This window comes from Octopus bimaculoides, chromosome 20 (genome assembly GCF_001194135.2).
Source record: "Octopus bimaculoides isolate UCB-OBI-ISO-001 chromosome 20, ASM119413v2, whole genome shotgun sequence".
NCBI classification, from domain to species: Eukaryota; Metazoa; Mollusca; class Cephalopoda; order Octopoda; family Octopodidae; genus Octopus; species Octopus bimaculoides.
Genome location: NC_069000.1, coordinates 27,706,373 through 27,725,374, shown reverse-complemented (window position 1 = coordinate 27,725,374; position 19,002 = coordinate 27,706,373). Strand labels below are relative to the sequence as shown.

At 36.0% G+C, this 19,002-nt stretch overlaps 1 protein-coding gene across 2 annotated transcripts in view; it reads left to right on the top strand.

The window, feature by feature from the left end:
- Positions 1-19,002, top strand: part of LOC106867745 (5-oxoprolinase) — a 255,283-nt gene that overhangs the window by 139,150 nt on the left and 97,131 nt on the right. For both annotated transcript variants that reach the window (XR_008266373.1, XM_052975150.1), the window contains exons 20-24: positions 6,782-6,882; positions 11,474-11,510; positions 12,366-12,476; positions 13,038-13,139; positions 17,282-17,456. Coding sequence is in view for 1 of the 2 variants with exons in the window: in XM_052975150.1 (XP_052831110.1) it covers positions 6,782-6,882; positions 11,474-11,510; positions 12,366-12,476; positions 13,038-13,139; positions 17,282-17,456 (526 nt within the window). In the remaining variant the exon portion in view is untranslated. The remainder of the gene's footprint in view (positions 1-6,781; positions 6,883-11,473; positions 11,511-12,365; positions 12,477-13,037; positions 13,140-17,281; positions 17,457-19,002) is intronic.

The window sequence follows — 19,002 nt, the reverse complement described above, 5'->3', positions numbered from 1 at the left end:
ATCTGAATTGACAGTACTTTGGTAGATAAAGCAATTAAGGGTATGAAGACAGGGAAAGCCCTTGGCCCATCAGGAATCACCGCAGAGATGCTTAAAATATCTGGCGGTGTCGGCTATAGTCTAGTCACCCGTATAGTCAACCAGGTGATACATGAAGGAGTCATACCCAATGACTGGTGTAGCAACACCATAGGCAACTGCTATAAAGGTAAAAGTGATGCTTTAGATATAAATTATTACAGAGGTATCAAGCTGTTAGATCAAGTAATGAAAGTCACAGAGAGGGTCATAGCCCAACTAATTAGGGAGTGAGTCAGTTTAGATGAGATGCAGTTTGGGTTTGTGCCAAAGAAAAGCACCACTGATGCTATATTTCTGGTAAGACAGCTGCTGGAGAAATAACTAGCCAAAGATAAACCTCTGTACCTGGCTTTCGTTGACATGGAGAAAGTCTTTGACAGGGTCCCCGATCCCTTATCTGGTGGTCAATGAGGAGACTAGGGATAGATGAATGGTTAGTGAGAGCTGTACAAGCCATGTACAGGGATGCTGTCATTAAGGTGAGGGTTAGCAACGAGTACAGTGAAGAATTCCGGGTAGAGGTAGGAGTCCACCAAGGCTCAGTCCTCAGCCCCCTCTTATTCATCATAGTCCTCCAGGCAATAACACAGGAATTCAAGACAGGATGCCCCTGGGAACTTCTCTATGCTGATGACCTTGCTCTTTTAGCTGAGTCACTATCATAACTAGAGGAGAACTTTCAGCTGTGGAAACAAGGATTAGAATCAAAGGGCTTTAGAGTCAATCTAGCTAAAACCAAAGTCTTAATAAGTAGGAAGGCAGACAAACCACAAATCCCTTCAGGTAGATGGTCCTGCTCGATCTGTAGAAAAGGTGTAGGTAGAAACTCCATGAAATGTACCCAGTGTAAGCTATGGACACATAAGAGGTACAGCAATAACAAAGAAGGCTAGCTGGGAAGATAGATTTTGTGTGTGGCAAATGCTCAGGAGCAATAAACACTGAAAATGTGCAGAGAACAGCTTCTGTCACATTCCAGAGGGAGAAACTAGATGTAGTTGATAGCTTCCATTACCTAGGTGACCAAGTCAGTAACAGGGGTGGATGCTCTGAAAGTGTAGCTGCTAGAATAAGAATAGCCTGGGTAAAGTTCAGAGAGCTCTTACCTCTGCTGGTGACAAAGGGCCTCTCTCTCAGAGTAAAAGGTAGACTGTATCATGCATGTGTGCGAACAGCCATGCTACATGGCAATGAAACATGAGCCATGACTGCTGAGGATATGCATAAGCTTGCAAGGAATGAAGCCAGTATGCTCCTCTAGATGTGTAATGTCAGTGTGCGTACATGACAGAGTGTAAGCACCCTGAGGGAAAAGTTGGACTTAAGAAGCATCAGATGTGGTGTGCAAGAGAGACGACTGGTATGGTCGTGTGTTGCAAATGGATGAAGACACGGTGAAGCACGACCTTCAAACATTGGTCCTCACCGAGGCAATGATGACAAGTAACCAAAACCTTTAGAGATATACTGTGCTTGAGAAGACCCAGCAAGCCAAGTGAGACCATAACCATGGCCTATGGCAGTGCTGTATAACCAGCCCATTTAAGAGTACCCTTCAATCATTGGACAACAAACTACGCTTGCAAAGACCTGTTGAGGTAAGTGAAATCGTTGTCATGGCCGATGACAGTACCCCCTGATTGGCACCCGTGCCAGGGGAACGTTATAAGCAGCATTCGAACATGATCATTGCCAGGGTTGCTAACTGGCTCCCGTGCCAGTGGTATGTAAAAAAACACCATCCAAACGTGGTCATTGCTAGTGTCACCAGACTGGCTCCTGTGCAGGTGGCACGCAAAAAGTACCATTTGAGCGTGGTTGATGCCAGTACCACCTGACTGGCCCTCATGCCGGTGTCACGTAAAAGCACCCATTACACTCTCGGAGTGGTCGGTATTAGGAAGAGCATCCAGCTGTAGAAACATTGCCAGATCAGATTGGAGCCCGGTGCAGCCTTCTGGCTCGCCAGCTCTCAGTCAAAGCATCTAACCCATGCCAGCATGGAAAGCGGACGTTAAACAACAATGATGATGATGAAGGCTGGTTTGCACCCAGTGGTCTCGTAATTCAAACTGGAAGCTAGGAGCCAGGTGGTTCATCAGTCTAAGACAGCTGTGATATTAGTTATGATTTAAAAAGAAATGTGTTAATGTTATCCTTTTCCTACCTAGGTAGGTTGCTAACAAATTTGAATGTCTTGCCTTCACTGTAACTTTTCCAGCTAAGTGGGAACAGAACAGTGTTGGTATGTAAACAGTAATATAGTAGAGGTTCTGTATTTCTTTCTAAAAAGCTAAACAAGGATTTTGGTAACAAAAAACTGCACAATAGATGGATTTAACATCCACTTTCAATGCTAGTATGGGTTGGACAGTGTGACGAGCTGGCCAGGCAGAAGACTACACCAGACTTCTGTGTCTGTTTTGGCATGGTTTCTACAGCTGGATGCCTTCCTAACTCCAACCACCCCACAAAGTGGACTGAGTGCTTTTTATGTGGCACCAGCACAGGTGAAGTCAGTTTTAGCATAGTTTTTACAGCTTGATGCCTTTCCAAATGCCAACCACTTTACAGTATGGACTGGATGCTTTTATGTGGCACCAGCACTGGCAGGGTCACCAAGTAACTTGTAAGACAAGGAATCTTTGAGAAGAGAGGGGGCATCAGAGGAGGTGATCTTGTGGCAGATGATGAAAGGTTAGAGTGTGACAGAGAGACAGAAACAGATGTCTTGCTACAGCAATACATCTGTTTCTGTCTCTCTGTCGCACTCTAGGTATATCATTACCCAGCCAGAGAGAGAAAGAGAGAGGAGATACATAGTTACTCAACCAGAGAGAAGAGCAAGAGAAAGTGAGAGAGAATGGGAGACAGCAAGGTTGCAAGAGAGAGCAGGAGAGATGATGATGAAGTGCCAGGGCATACTTACAAAGAGCGGGGATCAGAATATAAATGGGATAGTAAAGTAAAGGAAGAGAGAGATAAATAGGGCCAGGGCATATCCTAAAAGTACAGAGATCATAATATAAATGACTGGGTATTGCCAATGAAGTGTGAGTAGGGAGTAGAGACTTCACATGGATGACTAAATATGTATATTTTAACCAGCAGGTTTTGTACAACCTATTTACAACGCCCTCAGTGCTTTATGTATCTGTTGCTGTCTTGTCATTTTTACTTTATACTAACCTCACAGAGACTGGCATTTTGATTTAACAGTGGTATCATTAATAGAAAGTAGAGAAAGTTGTTGGTCCATAGTTGCTGAGATACTCAAAATATGTGGCAAAATAGGACATACTACTCATCCAAATAGTTAGTCAGGTAACATATGAAGGTGTATTATTCAATGACAAGCATAGCAGTTTCATTGATGCCTGTTATAAAGGTAAAGGAGCTGGCTGCATTAGAGAGAAGAAATTACTGAGGCATCAAATTGTTGAACCAGGTTATGTAGGTCACAGACAGAGCCATAGTATAGGTAATCAGGGACAGAATTAGCCTTGATGAAATAGTGTCTGACTTTATACCTAGAAGAGACACCAGAGATGCCATCTTCCTAGTGAGGCAACTGCAGGAGAAATATTTAACTAAGAGTACACCACTATAGATAGCATTCATTGACTCAAAGAAGGCCTTTGCCAGACTGCTATTCTCAGTAAACCTGGGGCTCACTAAGGAAACTAGGTGTAGATTATTGACTTGTGAGGGCTGTACAATTTATGTACTAAGGTGCAGTCAGTAAAGTGAGAGTCAGTGATGAGTTTAGCAACAAATTTAGGGGTCCATCAAGATTCAATCCTAAGCCGTCTCCTATTCATGATAGCCTTACAGGTAATCACAGAGGAGTTCAGAACAGGTTGTCCATGGCCTAGATGTTATAGCTGAATCTATTGTAGAATTAGAGAAGGCATTCCAGACATGAAAGCAAAACCTAGAGTCCAGAAACCTTTAAGTAAATTTAGAAAAGTCTAAAGCACTTGTAAATAGGAAAGAAGATAAGATCTCAGCATTATGCTTGATATGCAGAAACAGAGTAGACAGGAACTCCATAAGCCTTCTCTAGTGCAAGCAATAGGTACACATGGTGCAGTGAACTCACAAGCAGAGATCACTGCATCACAACAGAGAAAGTAAGTTTTGTATGTTTGAGATGCACTGGGGTGATACGCACTAAGAGCCTACTGGAAATAGATTCTTTTAAATGTCTGGTTCACTCACTAATAGTTGATAGCTACTGTTACCTAAGTGACATAATTAGCAGGAAAAGGAGTTGCTGAAAAGGCCTAGGATATCTTAGAAAAAGTTCAGAGAGTTATCACCTCTGCTGGCAAGAGAGGTCTTTTCAAAGTGAAAGGCAGATTGCATGATGCTTATATTTGAACTGCAATGCTGCATGGTAGCGAAATGTAGCTTTAAATACAAGAGATTTGCAAAAGATTGAAGGAAATGAAACAAAGATATTCTAATGCATGAACACTAAAGTATAAATGACATGAGAAAAAAAACTAGCCATAAAGAGAATTAGATGTAAGGTACAAGCGAGAAGGCTGCATTGGTATGAGTGTGGAATGCATATAGAGGATGACTGCTCACAAGGAAATGTTGTACACATGAAATTTGTGGAACCTATGAAAGAGGGAACTGAAAAAGTCCTGGGACAAAATAGTGAAGGCTGAATGAAGATACTACATCTCATGCTGATGATGACAATATGCAGTGCTACTGAAGACACAACCACCCACTGTGAAACGTGTTGAAATGATAGTAGTGATGTGTGTGTATGAGTGTGTCCCAACACATTTTGAATCCCTCACCTTTCTCTTATCTACCTGTTGATCATATTCTCTCCACCCATCTCCCCATATGCTTCAATGATTTCATCTCTCTATCACTCAAACTCTGCTGTCTCTTATCTCCCCACCACCTTAAACCAAAAAATGGCTGCCCACCACCATCATCTTTATCACTCTGCTTCCTCATCATCAACTATATCTATGTACTACAGACTGTCTCCATCCATCCACATCACTCTACATATACTCACTTTTCCTCCTCCAACCATTTCCATATCATTTATACCCACTCCACCTCCCATCTCACCACCTGTGATACTTACAAGTGACAAATTGTATGCCAGGTGGCTTGAAACTCTGGAAAGACACCAAAGTAATGGCAATCCAGGGTGAACATCACTGAGACAAGTGGAGAAGTTTAAGTATCAGAGCCACTCTCACACCATCCATCATTGGATGGTGAGAGAGTGGCTCTGTTGACTCCTCATTGAGAACTGAAATCCTCCCAGAGAGCAGTTGGTAAAATTTTAGAAGTTACAAGTTGGGGGTTGGGGGCTGTGTAGGTGTGTGCTTGCATCTGTTGTAGTATGCAATATTAGAAGTGATGATGTCTAAGCAGGAGTAGCTAACCTTGACATTGTGTGGGTTGAAAAGCTTATAGTGCTTATGGCCTTGATCAATGGCAGGAAGCTCCTAGCTATGTTGGTTGAAACTTCTATGTTAAATGGAGGGTTGAATCTTGAATCAGATTATTCTTCTCTTTCTGTTTCTCTTCAGGTATGATAGTGGGCGTCTTCCATATATGTTAACTTGTTATAACAGGGGGAAGCCCTATTGAAGATCTCTCTGTTGGTTGAAAGCTTACAGATTTTTCTGCTAGTGCTTAAAACTAGGCTTCTAATTACAGCAGAGGGTAGATAGAGTTTCTGTGGATATGCAGTTTCCTTGATGGGCTTCCTATTATCGATTGTACATGTCCATTTTCAAGAAGTTTACTGTTGTCAAGTTGGTGATAGCTGTTATGGATAAGCTGAATTCGTTGAAGCTCTTTATCAGGTCTTTCCTGTTCTTGTCCATGACATATCCATTCATATGGCTTCAAATTGCCAGGCTGTTGTTCTTGTACAGGACCAACCTATGGGTGTATGTGTACTGTTGAGGGTATTCAAGATAAATAACCTGTTGAGGTCAGCAATCTTGGCCCTGTCATAGCTTCCCATAGTTACATCAAACAGTAGATTACCTTTCTTTACCCAGTAGGAATCATCATGAACCAAGATTGACTTTCTCATATTCATAATGATCCTGGCATTGGACACTCATATCAGTGAACAGCCTGGTGAAATCTAAGGCCTTCAGAAGTAGAAACTTCTATATTGAAGGGTAGAAATTCATGATACCTAAGTGCAGGCTGTTTCATTCTTGACCAGTTGATCACTGGGTGAACTCTGTGACCCTTGCTGACAATGCCTGTCTCTCTCTTAGAGAGATTGAGCAGCCTGCATTAAGAGTTAGAGAGGAAGTTGGGTTTATGATCCTTAAGTGTGATGAGGTGATTGATGCATAGAATGTAAACATTCACATTGATACATTCATGTATGCATACACATATACACACACATGCACAGATTAGATTACATAAGATAGATAGGTAGATAGATAGATAGATAGATAGATAGATAGATAGATAGATAGGTAAGTATGTAGGTAGGCAGACAGACAGACACAGACAACAAGCTTTGTACAGTTTCTGCCTATCAAATTTGTTCGGCACAATGATTAGCCTGAGATATAGCAGAAGACAACTGCACAAGGTGCTGCACTGTAGAATTGAACCTAAAACCACTTGGCTGACAAATAAAATTGTTAACCATACAACCATATATATTCTTTTTCTCTTTTAGATTGGTTCCTGTAAGAGTAAAGCAGTTAGTACCCAGTTAGATGCCATCCAATTGTCAATATTCTCTCATCGATTCATGAGCATTGCTGAACAAATGGGCAGGTAATTTTGCTTTCACTTTTTCTTTTCCCTTTCTTCAGTGTTTCTGGTTGACAACAGACATCATCATCAATTGAGTGTACACAACCACTGAATCAAATCGGAAATGGACTGAATTGCCAGTCTATGACTATATATAGATAGTGTAAAAACTATGTGTGTGTATGTGTATTTGTTTTGCCAGTTTCTTGTGTGTTGAAACAGAAATTGTTCTACTTAGAGATGGTCATATTTTGCCAACTAAACACGCACACCATATGCTTGGTCTTTATTATTATTATTCTTGTTTCTTTGTCAAAGCTTTTTTGTTGAACATACTGTGACCTCTTCAGCAACTCTTTATCCCAAGCCTGATGAAAGAGCTTTAACAAACTGACAAAAATAATAATAATAATAAAGCTGAAATAAAGACCAGATATATGGTGTGTATGTTTTATTGGCAAAATATAACCATCCTCAAGCATAACAATATATGTATATATACATACACACATATATAATTGTTTACATAAGTGTTATACATAATTATTGTTTATTATTCTGTCAAAGAATAATGTTATCAATCAGTGATAGTTCCTACTCTTTGAACATGTTAAAACATATCTCTTTTCTGTTGACAAAGTGTGGGTTAAGTAAGATAATGAACAGCTGCTATATGAATTTTCTTAAATTCATAGCTGCTATATGAATTTTCATAAAAAGGAGTCTAAGCAGATATTCTTCAATAATTAATTGATAAGAAAAGGAGAATCATGTATTACTGATGATTTTTATTTACTGTTCAGAGGTAGCTTGTATTTTTTAATAAACAAACTTTTCTTATTAATTCTTGCTTGGTCTAGAGTATTATCTGCTTATTGATAGTGAAAAGACAAGAAGAGATTATGTTAGTGAATATCTGCACATATGTGCAAAAAGTAGAATTTGTCATGTTTTGGGATAATGTATTTGTTGACAATGAATATTTAATCTCATTCTTAAAGTGAGTTTAAGTTGTCCAATGTAGTCTTCCCTACATCCATAGCATTTGATGGCATAAATTAAATTTTTTGAAGAACAAGTACAATGGTTTCCCCCAGTAAATGCATGTCCTGCTTAAAATTTGTATCTCCAGTAAGGTTCTCACAATTTCCATAATTGGATTGGCTACACTTTTTAACTGTGTGAGTTGGGTCTGTAGTTGGTTGTTTCACATTGGTAAGTAGTTTTTTTAGAGACTTTGGTTGTCTTTTGCATTTGATTATTTTGTATGATTCAAGTACCTTTTTCATTCTTAGGTCTTGGCTCAGTAATGGTATATTCTGATGGATAACTGAATGTTTCTATGGTTATGTATTGTAATTAAAGATAGAATTGTGGATGTATCTGAACTGTTTTTGGCTTTTCTTAATTCGTCAATATCTATTGCTTTGGTGTGTTTTATTCCATTCTCTATTAGAGTAGACAGGTATTTTCTTTCAGTGCTTGTTTTAATTCAAGAAGTCTTTTATTCTGAATATCTGTATTGGAGACAATTGTTCTGATTCTTCTAGCTAGGTTAAATGAAATATTGGATTTGGTATGTTTTGCATGGCATGAAGAAAATAGTAGGTACTATTTAGAGTCTGTTGTTTTGTAGTAGTTGTCAGTTTCTATTTCATGTCATTCTTAATAATCAAAATGTTTAAGAAGGGTACTATTATTATAACTATGTGTGTTGACTGAGAAATGTTTTATAGAAAGTATTGTTATAACTGTGTATGGTTGTAGTTGAGAAATGTTTTATAGAGAATATTCTTATAACTCTTTGTAGTGAGAGAGGTCTCTGTCAGTTTTGAGGTTGATTTTTCCAGTTGTTCAGTCACCTGACCTATCTGCTCATTGAGTTATAAATGTAAGTGGCTGAGTATTCCTTAGACTCTTGTACTCTTAATGTAATCCTGAAACAGAATCAACATAAGGTAGAATCCATTCTATAGTCTTCCACAATTTCAACTCACAAACTTGGGTCAACCCAAGACTATGGTACAAGTCACTTACTTAAGATGCCACAAAATGGGATTGAACCTAAGACCTTATGATTGCAAATGAACCTCTTAACCACTTGACCATATCTCTATCCACGTATTGCACATTGATCCTACCATTGATGATTCCAGTAGAATATATCAGTTTTTCTATGAGAAGTTGTTAGCCCTTTGCTAATCCATCTTTATTTCTGGACAAAAGGATTTACTGTGAGTAGTTTCCCATAGCACTTCTAGTGCAACATAGCCAACTGAAAGAGAATGAAAAATTGATACCAATATTTGATTTATACAAAATTCATCAATTCTGGAACAATAAAAGGCAAAGTTGACCTTGGCAATGTTTGAGCCCAGAGTGCATACTGCAAAACATTTTATACAGAACACTTAAGAGACTTCAATTTTACCACTTTATATATATTAGGCTATAAAGAAACTCCTGTCACATTTCAAGATTGGAAAGAAACAGATATTTCTTTGGTCTTAATTGATATAGTTAATCAAGATATTTCCTCTCATTCTTGATAACATCTACTGGGAAAATTGTTGATCTCCTGGGCATAAAATTCTTCAGGTTGCCAAGTAAAGAACATTCAATACCATTTTTAACTTTGCAATTAATAAATTGTTTTACCTCTGAATTATAGCATAATGGTCTGAGAAGATAATTATCAGATGGAGCAAGATCAAGAGGATAAGGCAAAACTTATTTAGTGTCATAATCTTTTTTTGGGTGACTTGGGCAATATATGGTCTTGCATTATTATGTAAGAGCAACAACCCTTTACAACTGACTGATGATGGGTGCTTTTTCTGGAAATTTTTATGCAATACTTCTCTGTATTAACTTTTATATATTTTTATATCTTTTGATATAATAGAAAGTATAACTTTTTCAAATGTAGTCCTGGTTTGGTGATGGATTCTCCTTTTCCATTGGGTGCTAACTATTATCCTTTTTGTTGGATATGATTATAGACAACCCACTTTTCCTCAATTTTGATTATTCTACCCAGGGAAGGTTCAGTAGCAAGTTTTCTCTTCAATGAGTAGAAAGCAATTCTTTGATTAAGCTGAGAAGTAGTCAGATGAAGAGGGACCCACTGACCAAGTTTAAACACTTTTCCTAGTTAATGAAGGTATTTTATGATTGACATGCATCTTGAGTTGAACTGTTTTGCTAATTCTTGTGCAGTTTGTTTTGAATATTTCCTCAAATATGGTTTTCAGAAATTCAATATTTACAGAAGTTTCTAGATCAAGAATTTATGAGAGAAAAATTTCCCAAGCAAAACTAGCCAAACCATTGTTGACATATCTGGACATTTAAAGTTTAATTTCCATAGAACGAATGTTTCTTGCCACTTCCATTGCTTAAAAGCTTTTTTTGAATTCATACAGAATGCAGTGTCTGATATGGGTTTAATTTTAAAAGGGTAAAATCAATATGAATTTAACCATTATTGTCTAAAGTAGTCTGCAAAGAAAGAAAACACATACTAGAATGTAAGAATTAATGCTTATTTTATTGCAAATATTTAAAAAGTACTCTCAAAGTGACCGTGTCAAAAGTGCAATAGGACATTCTTTCCAACCTGATATATATATATAGGCCGCAGTCAAATGACTGAAACAAATAAAAGAATATATACATACATACATACATACACTCAGACACAAAATAATCATTAGCTTTAAAAATAAAACCAGTATATATTTTATCTTTTACTTGTTTCCGTTATTAGACTGTGGCCATGCTGGGGCACTGCCTTCGAGAAATTTAGTCAAATGAATCAACTCTAGTACTTATTTTTTTTAAACTTTGTACTTATCTTATTGGTCTACACTAATACCAGTTGTCTAGCAGTGGAGAGGAGCTAAGACAGACACACACGCAGGCACGCACATGCACATATTCACACACGACAGGTTTCTTTCACTTTCCATCTACCAAATCCACTCACAGGGCTTTGGTTGGCCCAAGGCTTTAGTAGAGGACATTTGTTCAAGGTGCTATGCTGTGGGACTGAACCTGCAACCATGTGATTGGGAAACGTTTAATAGGATTTACATTACAAATAATAGTAATTACCTCATAAACTACTATGATTTTCTAATCAATTCCTAATCAACAGACCAGTTGTGGATATTATGCATGGTATAAGGTGTTAGATGTGGCCAAGATTTTAGACAGCAGGATTGTATGTATCATTGTTCAGTTTCATCCTTTCTGGATTGATTCGATAAGCAACAGAAATATACTAGTCTTGTTTTAACCAAGTACATCTGTCCTCCTTTCTGCAAAATGTGTAATTTGATAAGAAATTATTGTATCAAACAGGAGATCACTAGTCAAAATGTTATGCTGTATTTTAGCTGCAGCCCTCTACTTTCTTACCAACTCTGATTTTCTTCCATTCAAGGTCAATAAATATGTCTTAATCATGTATGTACAGTGGTTGAATCAATTGACTATATCATTTCTCACTTCCTTTGTATATTTAAGGCCTTCTGCTATGTAAAAAATTATTAATGATTACTTTGTACTGCTTATCTCATTAAAAATTATGTTTTCTTTCCTCTTACAGAGTTTTACAACGAACAGCAATTTCCACTAATATCAAGGTCTCTATCATTTATTTTAAAATACTTTTGATTGTTTTAGAGTATCAGTATGTACCAGCCATTTATATGTATTGAAAGTTCTCTTCTCTCTGAGAGAATATTAAAGGAATATGATACAAGAGGTAGAATAATTTTAAAGTTAAATTAAATCAAATTAAAATCTTAGATTTGTAACCTACACTACCTCAGTTAACCTAGTTGTCAAGAATGAATATTAAGTCATCTGGCTAATATTGGAGCCTCTATGTAGTTGCTCTACCTGCAAGAAATAACTATGCCTTCCTTAAATCACACCATACCATCTTAAAAAATGGACACATTGGAGAATTTTACTCTAGGCAAAAATGGAATGGTCACTGCTAGAATATTTTCTGCTCCCTCGGAACTGACCTTAGGTTAAACAAGTACAATTTTAGCTAGCCTTCATTATATTTGAGAGATGTGATGTGCTTCATCTGCTTAATATCATGAAAATGAAAAGAAGCACTGGCTTTTAAGAGCCCACCACATATGGGAAGGCATTTACAATCTGGCCCTAAATACCCTTGTGGGCCTAGAAAAGATTGGTTTGAATTCTAATTTTAAAGTTGAAATTCAGAAATCAAGGCCATGTTTTTTCTTGAAGACCTTTCATGACAGTACCGTAATTTTCCAATATCTATAATGTGTTAGGTTTCTTTGGTGATGCAATGACTATGCAACACATTCAATCCAGCTGACCTCACAATTTATAGCCCCAAAATTTGTTTGCAGTGACAGTAAAAAATATTTTCATGCTATATACATATTTAATTGTTATTTTACATTGTGCTATTCACAGACAGTTTTATGTGTGCATAAATGTTTCTGCTTCAGGAGCGCTTGGATTTCTCTTGTGCTTTGTTTGGTCCTGATGGGGGGTTGGTTTCTAATGCCCCACACATTCCAGTTCACTTAGGAGCCATGCAAGAAACAGTCCAATATCAAGTAAGCAACACAATTCTTTACAATACACCTTTGAACATGTTTAATGATATTTTACCTCCATGATTCTGTGATCAGGACTGCTTTTCACAAGTTTGGAAATTTGCATTAAAAAAATTGTCCTTACTTTATCATTCACTTTCATTTTTAACGCTAATATGCCCACTCACATGTACTTCTCTCTCTTTCTCTTCGCCTCTCTCTTTCTCTCTCCCTCACTTTTTCTCTCTTCCTCACTCTTTTTCTCCTCCACTCTCTTTCTCTCCCCCTTGCTCTTTCTCTCTAGCATGTTCTCTCATGAGCACTCTCACTTTCATCTGCATGATTCCACTCTCTCTCTAAGCACTCCCTTAATCTCACCTTATTTGCATATGTTAACCAAGTAGTTTTCCAAACTACTGATAGATGACAGTAGCTGTCAACTATTGAGAACACCTGTTCAATTTGAAGAGCCATCCTGGACTGCAAAAATGTGAGACTCATCTATCAGTAACAGTAAGTAATAAAATCACTAAATATGTATACCTACAGTAACTATAACAAGTTTTTTAATATCTTTTATAGATGAAGGCTTTCAAAGATAATCTTCATCCAGGAGATGTGCTCCTTAGCAACCACCCTCAGGCAGGTGGCAGTCATTTGCCAGATCTAACAGTTATCACTCCGGTAAGCCATCATCATTCACACCTGCTTCCCCCCACACACACACTCTCTCTCTCTGGATTCTTTAGTGCATAATTTACACATTCTAGTGTGTGTGTTATATAAGGTGGTTTGAGTAATTATTGACCAATCTAGTTTAAATGGTTTGTTTTGTGCTTTTAAATTATCTATGTGTCTGGCTAGTGCTGTCAAATTTTTCTTGCTTGGGTTTGTAAATGAATTTTTATGCCCCCTATATCTATTTTTAAAGTCTATTGTGATTTCCATATATATTTTCTTGGGTTCTTTTGAGGTACTTACTTCATGCCTGTAAACTATGTTTTTCTCAAACAGGACCCTTTTAACAGGTAGAATTCTGGGGATCAGCAATTACAAGTTTTTTTTATGGAATTCAGATTACTACCCTCCTGATTACATTCCATGGATTCCCTTACCCCGAGTATTCTTTTTAAGTTTAAATTTATTATTAGCAGCTCTGATGAAGCCTAAATTAGGTGATGTTGAATATGACAATTTTAAAGTAGATTTGTTAAAGTTATGATCCAGAGGAAAGTTTTTTTCAATGATCTTAAAGAATAATTCTGGAAGATTCTTAACTGGAAGGGAAAAAGGTGGGGTTAGCCAAGTTATTTCCCATTTTTTAGTGGGGTTATTCCTGACCTGCTTATTTCTTACTGAATTTATTGTAAAGTTATAACTAAAAGGTTGATAATATCTCCTATGTATATGAGGAATCTGTTGTTCAACAGGCCCATTTACTGTTGAGATGTCAATATTTAATTTAGTTGAGCCTGGAAAGAGTTTTACCTAGTTTACTTTTAAATATTGTATTTCTTATAAAATAAATTTTCTCATGGAAACCACTATTCTTGAGTGCTATGTTATAATAATGATGCGTGATTATTGAAAATTTTTTCATTAGCTGAAAGATTAGATACCACTTTAAACTACCCCCATATAACACACACACTAGAATGTGCAGATTATGCACTAAAGATTTCATTAATATACTTCATACGAGTAGAAAAATATCATTAAATAAGATTTCAAATGCTTTAATATTCTGTAAACATAGGTATTTTTCAACTTTAAAATCTTTTTATCATTAACATATAGCCAGCTCATGTTAATAATTGAAATCTAAATTCCAACCTTTCATCCCCAATATGTTTTGGAATAGCTGTAAAAGCATTGTTTTTCTGTAAGATTTGTTATATATTTAACCTTCATTTTAGAATTTTATTTTAGTTATCTGAACAAATTTTTATCACAACATAGGATACCTGGTCCAAGTATGAAGTCATTTAAAATCTCTTAAATAATTCTTTGAACTTTTCAAATAATCCCTGATGAAGGAAATGTATATATTTGAGATGGGTACAAATAGTTCTGAAATACCTTTCCCAAAACAGCCGTAGGATATGTATGAATTTGATCTCTGGACTTTTTGCTTTTTTTAGCTACCCATACATCTTTTTAATGTTTTGAATTTTGAAATGCATTGATTGTATATATTTAACCTTCAAATTTTTTATCTTTTAGAACAGATTTATAACTTCAGGCAATGTCATTCGAATATATGTTTACAAATATTTTATATATATTTTTTGTATTTATATATTATATATTTTTATATGATGAATTGCGTCTTTCGAAAAATATATTGAGAAAAATAATCTGTTTTTTGGTTGTTAATATCTCAAAAGTTACATTACTCTATATTCTTTTAGCTCTATTTACTGAGTGCTAACTTATTATTCTGTATAGGAAATTTGTTTCCTTCTATTTTCTTTTATATATCTGTGTGTGTGTAGTGAGAATTTACAAAAAAAAAAACAAAGGACAAAGATGGGTGTGTAAACATCAAACAGACGTATTTAGTTTAACGCTCCGGAAGTGAGAAAGTCTTTTACATTCCGAGCCTACGCTCTTTGACAGAAAGGAACACAGAAATCAACAGGAAGAGAAAATATATATATATAGTTGAAATTTATAGAAAAGCAAAAGACGAAGACAGGTATATGAACAACAAGCAAGTGTATTAGTTTGATGCTCAGAAAAAATGAAAATGTTTTTGACATTTTGAGCCTATGCTCTTCAACAGAAAGGAATAAGAGCAAATAAACAGATTTAGAATGAGAAAATGTGTAGTGTTCAGCAGTCCAGCATGGTGAATAATTGGAAAAAAAGAGGTTGAAAGAGCGGGAAATAATAATAAAAAAAAAGGTTGAATGAAAGAGAGATAATAATAGTGCTAGTGGTCCCAACAAGAGGTGTGCATGCATATGTGTGTGTGTGTATATATATGTATATTAAGACAAGGTATAAATAATAGTTATTACATATTTTTTCCATTATTGGAGTAAATTTGGCTCCATTCATCATTATAGGTTCATTACTGATAGGTTTATTCAATTGGTCTATTGATCAGTTAAGAAAAGTTGAACAACCTAAACAATTCATGTTACTTTTGTCAGAGCCTGATAAAAGTAGCGTTAACTTATCAGTAATGAACCTATAATGACTACTGGAAACAGCTGTAAGCCAAATTTTTTCCCATAAAGGAAAAATATGTAATAACCATTATTTATATCTTGTCTTGTATATCACTCTGTGTAAAAACCAGTTTGACTGGAGCACAACCACAGATTTACATTATAGAATGGTGATGAGCTATATCCTCAGACCCTGCCATAAGAATATTTAGAGTTCTTAACTAATATAAACAATATTGTTAGCCTGGTGTGCCAAAAGAGAGCTTATGAAGTATTTTGCCTGGATTGATAATCCCTCGCTAATAACTCATATGTATGTATGTGTGTGTATGTATATATATATATATATATATATATATATATATATATATATATATATATATACACATACATACATGTTTCAATCATTGGATGCTATGTTGAGGCTTGCCTGGAAGAGTTTACCCAAACAAATCCATGCAAACACTTATAGTCAGACAATGAAATTGAGACTGTTTATGTTAAAAAGTTTCAAAGCATGTTACTTAGATAAATGTAAGGATAGAATCATCAGAAGGATCAAATTCAATAACCCTGAGTTTGTGATAATTGATAAACTATGAAATTCTTTTGGTTGCCAAAGACTCTCACTTTCTCTCCCATGAGCTTTAGTTAATTGAGATGCATTAGGGCCATGATCACTTTAAAATGGGTTGTTGGAATGCTTTGATGCTTGTGACCATATGAATTTATACTTAAGTCATTCTTAATGACCCTAGCTATTGTCCTCCTAACACCACTTTTTTCCCTTTTTTAAGGGGTGGGGTCCAGTTTCAGTCATGCTAGTGAGTGGATTTGATGCAATAAATCATTTTAAACCAGCCTAAAAGGTGAAAATATACCTGCAATTATTGCAGGTGCTGTGAGAAAAAAGAGAACCTCTCCTATAGCCTTAACTTTAATCAGAGTATGGTATACTGTACCACCAATGATGTAATGAGGACTGTGTCTGGCACATCTCATTTCATCAATGATGTTTCACTGTATTGATTCCCTAATGTTTGTACAATCTCTCACAATCTGTAACAAAATGTAAAGTTTATATAGTTTCATGTAAAATATTAGCTCTTAATTCATGATATTTATTAAGAGATATATTTTGAAAGTAGTCTCAATTTATCTGCCCAATCCTCTGCATGCATTTTTGGCTTAACAAACAAGAGAAAAAGTACTGAATATACATGTTAAAGAGTTTTATTTGTTCAGAGCTGGTGATCTTTTATGGAATGTCTTCTGAAAGATCACATCAAGTGAGAAACTGTGTAGTGACAGAATATATCATCAGTTTTGAACAAACATATATTATCATAATTTATTTTATGATTGAAAAACATAGAAGTACTCAATAACAACCATTTGTTAGAAATGTATTATGTTAGATATGTTTGTCTTGTAAATAGGATTATATAACTGCACCTAAAAGTTTTGTATTATCAGCTTTTTATATAATTGTTCATCAGCTGATTGAGACAGAAACGTTTATAGTCTGCTATTTTATACAGTCAACCAAAACCTTAGGTCTTGTATCCTGCTAACAGTGCAGTGCCACATCCACACTCTCTGAGGCCTACACTATACTACATCTTAATTCAACCATTGTATTAACTTCAGGTGTTCTACCCTGATGAAAACCAACCTGTCTTCTATGTTGCTAGCCGAGGACACCATGCTGACATAGGAGGCATCACTCCTGGTTCAATGCCACCACATTCCACTTCTATAGATCAAGAAGGAGCTGTTTTCAAATCTTTCAAACTTGTTTCTGGAGGAAAATTTCAAGAAAAAGGTATGTACCATAGTTGTTTAATCACAGGTCACCTTTGACTAAGCATGCCATTCACTGACTGAACCTTCCCTCTGACATTGTCCCTCACTCTCTCTACAGTCCAGATCTTGTTCCCTGTGACTTTTGGTTGTTCCCCAAGCTGAAGGAGATCCTCAGAAGCAGTTGTTTTACAGACATTGAAGAGATGAAGGAGGCTGTGACAAGGGTTGTGGACACCTTCACTTTGGAGGACTCTAATGGAGCCTTCATGATGTGGCTGGAGCACTGGGTCTGTAATTATCCACAGCATTTCCTTTTGAAGCATCCTTCAAATACTGTACTGTCTGTTCAATAGTCATCCAATCAGGAATCTCTTTGTTCCCGTCAATTAGTTCATTAAGCTGTTCTACTATTCTTTTATGGCATCCTGTCAGCTTCTTTATCCAATATCTGTGAACACCATTGGGTCTTACTATTCATCTTCCTCGTTATTTTTTGTGCATTCTCTTTTTCACTTTTAATTTCTTGCTGTTGGACAAGAAACAAACTCCTTCAAATTTATTAGCCACTCAGCCTCAGCATTATACATGTTCTTCTTTATGTCATATCTCACTCCAAAATATATGACTTTCCTCTGCTTCTAGCATAACTCTTATTTCTTGATAAAATTTCTTACGGTCATTTTGGAATAGGCCACAGGAAGAAAACCTTTGCCAAAAGCACTGTTTTAGTTCTTCAATTACAACATTCAGTCCTTAATACCATATTTTTTCTTCTGTCACACTTATAATCATTCATAAGGTCACTTTTTCTCTTTCTTTCCAATTCTGATACATCACCAACAAGCTTATTTCCTAATATTTTTTCCACCATTGTTCTTTGTGTATATCTTGCACTATTTGCTCTTTCCTTGACAGTTTAAGTTTACCATACATGTAGGCCATGACAAGGTATGAATTCAGAACACAAAGAGCCAGAACAAATACTGCAACTCATCCACTCTAACATTCTCACAGTTCACCACTTGGTACTTTTTCATCAATTCTAAAAGGAGGAAAGGCAAAGTTGGCCTTAATATGATTTAAACTCAGTGTGCCAAAAGTTGGAACAAATACTGCAAGGCATTCAATCTAAAACTCTAATGACATTGCAGACTAAAAGTGTGTTTGTTAAAGAAATGCTGTATATATGTGTGTGTGTGTCTCTTAAAAGATTGCGACCCTGAAGAGATGGAGTATCCAGCAATTTGTAATATGTTGTAATATGTTACAATATTTTACGAGACATCTTATGATGTGGTTTATTTATCCGGGATACCCTATTGAAATGTGCATAGGTTTGGCTTATTGTGGTTGTTTCTGTTATTATAATTGTTGCTGCAATAAAGTATCTTCAATGCATTGATTTTGAGCTCTATCTTTTAAGAGACACATATATATATATATATATATATATATACAAAAACTCACCTGTGAGCTTTTTGCTAAGACTATTAACAGATACTATATATTTTGTAAAATTTTGTTTTATAAAAGTAGAGAAATTCCAACCATTTCTTAACACACAC